At 44.4% G+C, this 4,255-nt stretch overlaps 1 protein-coding gene across 1 annotated transcript in view; it reads left to right on the top strand.

Moving 5' to 3' along the window:
• LOC104471746 (synapsin-3-like) overlaps positions 1 to 2,290 on the top strand; it is a gene marked incomplete at its 5' end in the record, with an annotated part of 32,788 nt that extends 30,498 nt beyond the window's left edge. The window contains 2 exons of the mRNA XM_010087207.1: positions 194 to 491; positions 1,846 to 2,290. Of these exons, the coding sequence (XP_010085509.1) occupies positions 194 to 491; positions 1,846 to 1,978 (431 nt within the window). The remainder of the gene's footprint in view (positions 1 to 193; positions 492 to 1,845) is intronic.
• Positions 2,291 to 4,255: the final 1,965 nt, after the last annotated feature.

Raw genomic sequence — 4,255 nt, 5'->3', positions numbered from 1 at the left:
AATTAACAACTCTAGAGATGTGGCCAGGACACCAGTTTCAGGCCTATAAGAGAGACTTTCCCCTTATCCTTCTGCATGAAGCTACTGTGAAGAGTCTCTCCCTTTAGGAAAACCCATTCTTCCATAGAGATGCTACTTGCTTGTTGTCCACCACATGCACTTCCTCATGTTTATGTCTACATGTCCCTTGCAGGTGGACCACGCCAGCCTCAGGGATCTCAGCCTCCACGGACAAATGCCCCTCCACAGCAGCGGCTCTCTCCTCAAGGGCAACAGCCCCAGAGTCCCCAGTCCACTTCACCTCAGCAGCAAAGGTCACCTGGATCTCCACAGCAACTCCGATCAGCAACTGGGTCCTCTCCAGTCCAGGCTTCCAAGGCCGGCGTCTTTCCTCCACAGCAGCCTAGACCTCCTGCTCAAGGGCGGGCTCCCAGCCAGCCAAGCCCCACAGAAACACCCAAGCAGCAAGCCACCCCACACCCCCATCTGAAGTAGGTGCTCTGTTAAAACTGCTAATATCTGTAGATATTAGAATAAGGCTGTCAAAAAAGTACCCTGAGCTGTCATGAAGAATGTATCACCTGTTGTCAGGCAGTAGTGCTCAAGGACAAAGGCCTGGACAACTGTGAGGGACTTCAGAGGTATATACACCTGGGCATAACACACCCCCATTGACCTGTTGTCAGGAGAAACAGTTTGTACTTGACACCTCTAAGATTTCACATTCTTCCTCTTGTTCATGTGCTTGTTGATAACTGTGCGCTCTACCCCAGCCGTATCAACACAGCTACTACCTTCCCTGCAGGGCATATACTCCTTACAGGCTGCAATCAGCACATTATTGGCCAGAAAGCTCAGGAATAGTCATTCCTTCACTATTCTCTGAATGCAGGAGCCACACAAGGTTCTTTACCAGGCAATTTTTTTGCAATTGGTAGCAAAAAGACGGGGGGGGCAACAGGAAGTGGAAGTAGCACTACTCATTCATATATATATATCTATACACACACACACACATATATACACATATGTAAAACTCCAGATGGTGACTGTATGTTTAAGCACTCTTCTGGAGCAAAGCCCACCACTGATTTATTTCAGTGACAGCCTTTGCTGCCACCCTTCATGGAGCATATCTGGCTGGCACTATGGGAGGAGAGATTGGCAAAAATATGTTTGGTGTTGACAAAAAGTTGACATGAGCAAATTGGTACGAACAAGCCAGAACAAAATATAGGCTAGGAATGAGAAGACAGTTTCTAGGCAGCAGAGGAGTGATGTTCTGGAACAGGCTTTCAGTGACATCTACATTCACAAAACAAACCAAGAGCAGTGTACTTAAGGATCAAATTGTTGGTGCTAAGGATGCAGCTGCCACACTATGCATATTTCAGGTATTTTAATTCAGAGCTTGGTCTTGGGCTGAATGCCTGTTACTGACCAGGAGAAACTGCTCAGTGACAAAGCACGGTAGTGGGGAAAGGACAGGACACATCTGAAAGGACAGGACCATCATTCTGATGAGAGACAGGTGACCCTCACTATGCATCCATTCTTCTGTATTAGTAGCGAAATAACTGTTCCTCACAACAGTTGCACCAAATGGCAATTGCTACTTTTAGTTAGATGTTTTTATAAACACTTAATAGTCTGGACTGTGATATTGGAGCTACCTGCCCATGTCCCATCCTCTTCCACCTCTCCATTCCTGGATGTCAGCATATGGAGATTCTAACCTCTCCTTTTATCCTTGAATTTGTCTGTGTCATGGAACACAAAGCATCAGTAACCAGCTTTGAACTGCCACCATGTCCTCCTGAGTCTCAATTCTGTTTTCCATTTCAGCAAATCACAGTCCCTGACAAACACCTTCAGCATATCTGAATCATCTCAGCGGGGAAATGCTAATGAAGATGAAGCAAAAGCTGAGACCATCCGCAACCTGAGGAAATCATTTGCTAGCCTGTTTTCTGATTAACAGCCTTGCAGCTGGATCTGTGCTTTTGTCAGCCCTCACTCTTCGTATCAGCGTACCTGATGTCATCCTGGAATACACTTGATGGTACCCAGCAATTTACAACTAACATCTGGGCAAAGGGAATTTAGAGCACTAGAGTTGTTTTAATACAAAGAAAATATTCTAATAACAGTCTGAAAAGTGACTGTATAAAAGTGGCACCATTTCATTGTTTTTTGTGCATAATTAGAACCACATCTGTTCAAATTACTGAGTTGTAAAGCAAATGTTACTCTTGCTTAACCCCCTGTGGAGTCAACACAGTTATGACAGTGCAAACCAGATTTTATTTTCATTTGTATATAGTGAATACAATTGCTAACTTCCAATTACCAAATCCTTGCTGAGATTGAGCTAAAAAAAAAAAAAGGCTTATTTCAGAAACAGATGTGCAAAGTCAAGTCAGAGTTGAGAATAAGTATTCATTGACTGATAAAGTGAGCATGCTTGAGCATGGAAACACAGTGAACTGTGGAACTTCATGATACCAACTTTATAAATCGCTTTTCAGAGAAAAACTACATTCAAGTTAAAGACTGTACCAGGCATCAGTAAGCACCAAAGACCACATGAGCAGGTCACCCAGATGTTCATCACTCTGTTCATCTCTGTTTCATGCCTTGCATTTATGTCCCCTGCACCTGCTTCCTGAGTTCTGAGAGAAAAATGTAATGTTCTAACCCCGTAGCCTTAGCTCAAAAATAACCTGAGAAATTGGCCTTCTACACAAAAACCAACTTCTTCCCTTGCCCCTGGAAACACCAGAGTTCACGCTCACAGTTCACACAAATTCCAGACAAAACCCAGCTAAACTCCAAGCACTTTGGTGACTTGGTCACATCCGGATAAGTATGTCCCCCAGGAACATGCTTAATTAATAGCAGAGCTGATGAAGTGCACATACTTGTGTGCTGAGTGTTCCATAATACTGAATGGACAGAGAGATGGAGTGAAATCCTGTCTCCCTCCTTGAACTCCCATTGATGTCACTGCGGTGAGTGCAAAATGAATGCAAGGGTGACAAACCTGGAACAGGACAGGAAAACTACCCTTTACAAATAAGATGAGCTGGGGTCCATCCAGAGACACCAAGCCATGGGAGGGCAGGTATGGGATTGCCCCAAGCAAGTAATGATTAGTATCAGTCCTCCCTGACCACTCCCAAGAATTATTATTCCAGAGAAGACAGAGATGGATCTTTGCCAGGTGTGCTTTTCCTCCAACGCTGCAACACAGAATGGAGCTGTGTATGAGCACATATACCAGAACTGGGACATGACAAAAAACAGGAACGACAAAAGCTACATTCACAATTGAAAAAACCACCCTAGGTAAATCAATGTGTTTACAGTTATTTCTCCTGGCTGAGAACCTACCCCTTGCACCATGCTAGTTGTATTTATCACACGCCTAAGGCAGGCGCCAGTTCCCATCCCACCTCCTCGACTTTTCTTCCCATTTTGTCAAGTAATTTAGTCACAAACCATGCATATAGCTTCAAGGCCAGACTTCTGGCTTTGTGCTTCCCTTGGCAACTTCACCTTGATGACACCTAGGAATGCCCAGGGAGGTCTGTAGCTTAAAAATATTCGAGCCATTGGCACAGATCTTTGCTGTCACTTAACCAGGGAGATCCCCAAAGCAGCAAAAGCAACAGCAGCACTTGTCATCTTGGATCTTATGATTCACTGGTGGGAATAAAGCCAAACAAGCAATTCCTTCCTGCGTAGCACCTGTAATGAACATCTAAATCCAATGCAGTCATCCAGACCTTGTATGACCTACCCTGAGCAGGCCTTTACACATATAGTGGCTTTTGTGACCTGTGCACTTTCGGGCAAGTAACAGCATAGCTTTTCCAGGTTGGAAGGCTCTCGAGAGGCTCATCTGGATCAATGATTTATACCTCAAGTTCAGTATTGTAGAACCACCCTATTCCCTGATGATTTATCTTTTTTTTTTTTTCACTCACAGTTCTGTGTTGTCCTTCCAAGGTTTGCTAAGCAGTTTACAATGCAGCATCATAAATACATGTCATTGTCTGAGAAAAAAAACAGACCCTGCTGTTTTGCAGTCTCCAGGAGCAATAAAAGAGTGACAAACGGCCTTGAGCAAGCACTGTCCCACTGGCATGAACAATAGCAGATTAACAGGCTCCACTACATGGAGAGGAGGTAATACAACCCTGGTGGGACAGGATTTCCTTCTGTAACACTGCGCTCAGCATGGTTTATGCCT

The sequence above is a fragment of the Pterocles gutturalis genome, unplaced genomic scaffold (assembly GCF_000699245.1).
Source record: "Pterocles gutturalis isolate BGI_N339 unplaced genomic scaffold, ASM69924v1 scaffold43446, whole genome shotgun sequence".
NCBI lineage: Eukaryota > Metazoa > Chordata > Aves > Pterocliformes > Pteroclidae > Pterocles > Pterocles gutturalis.
This window is presented reverse-complemented; position numbering and strand designations above follow the sequence as displayed.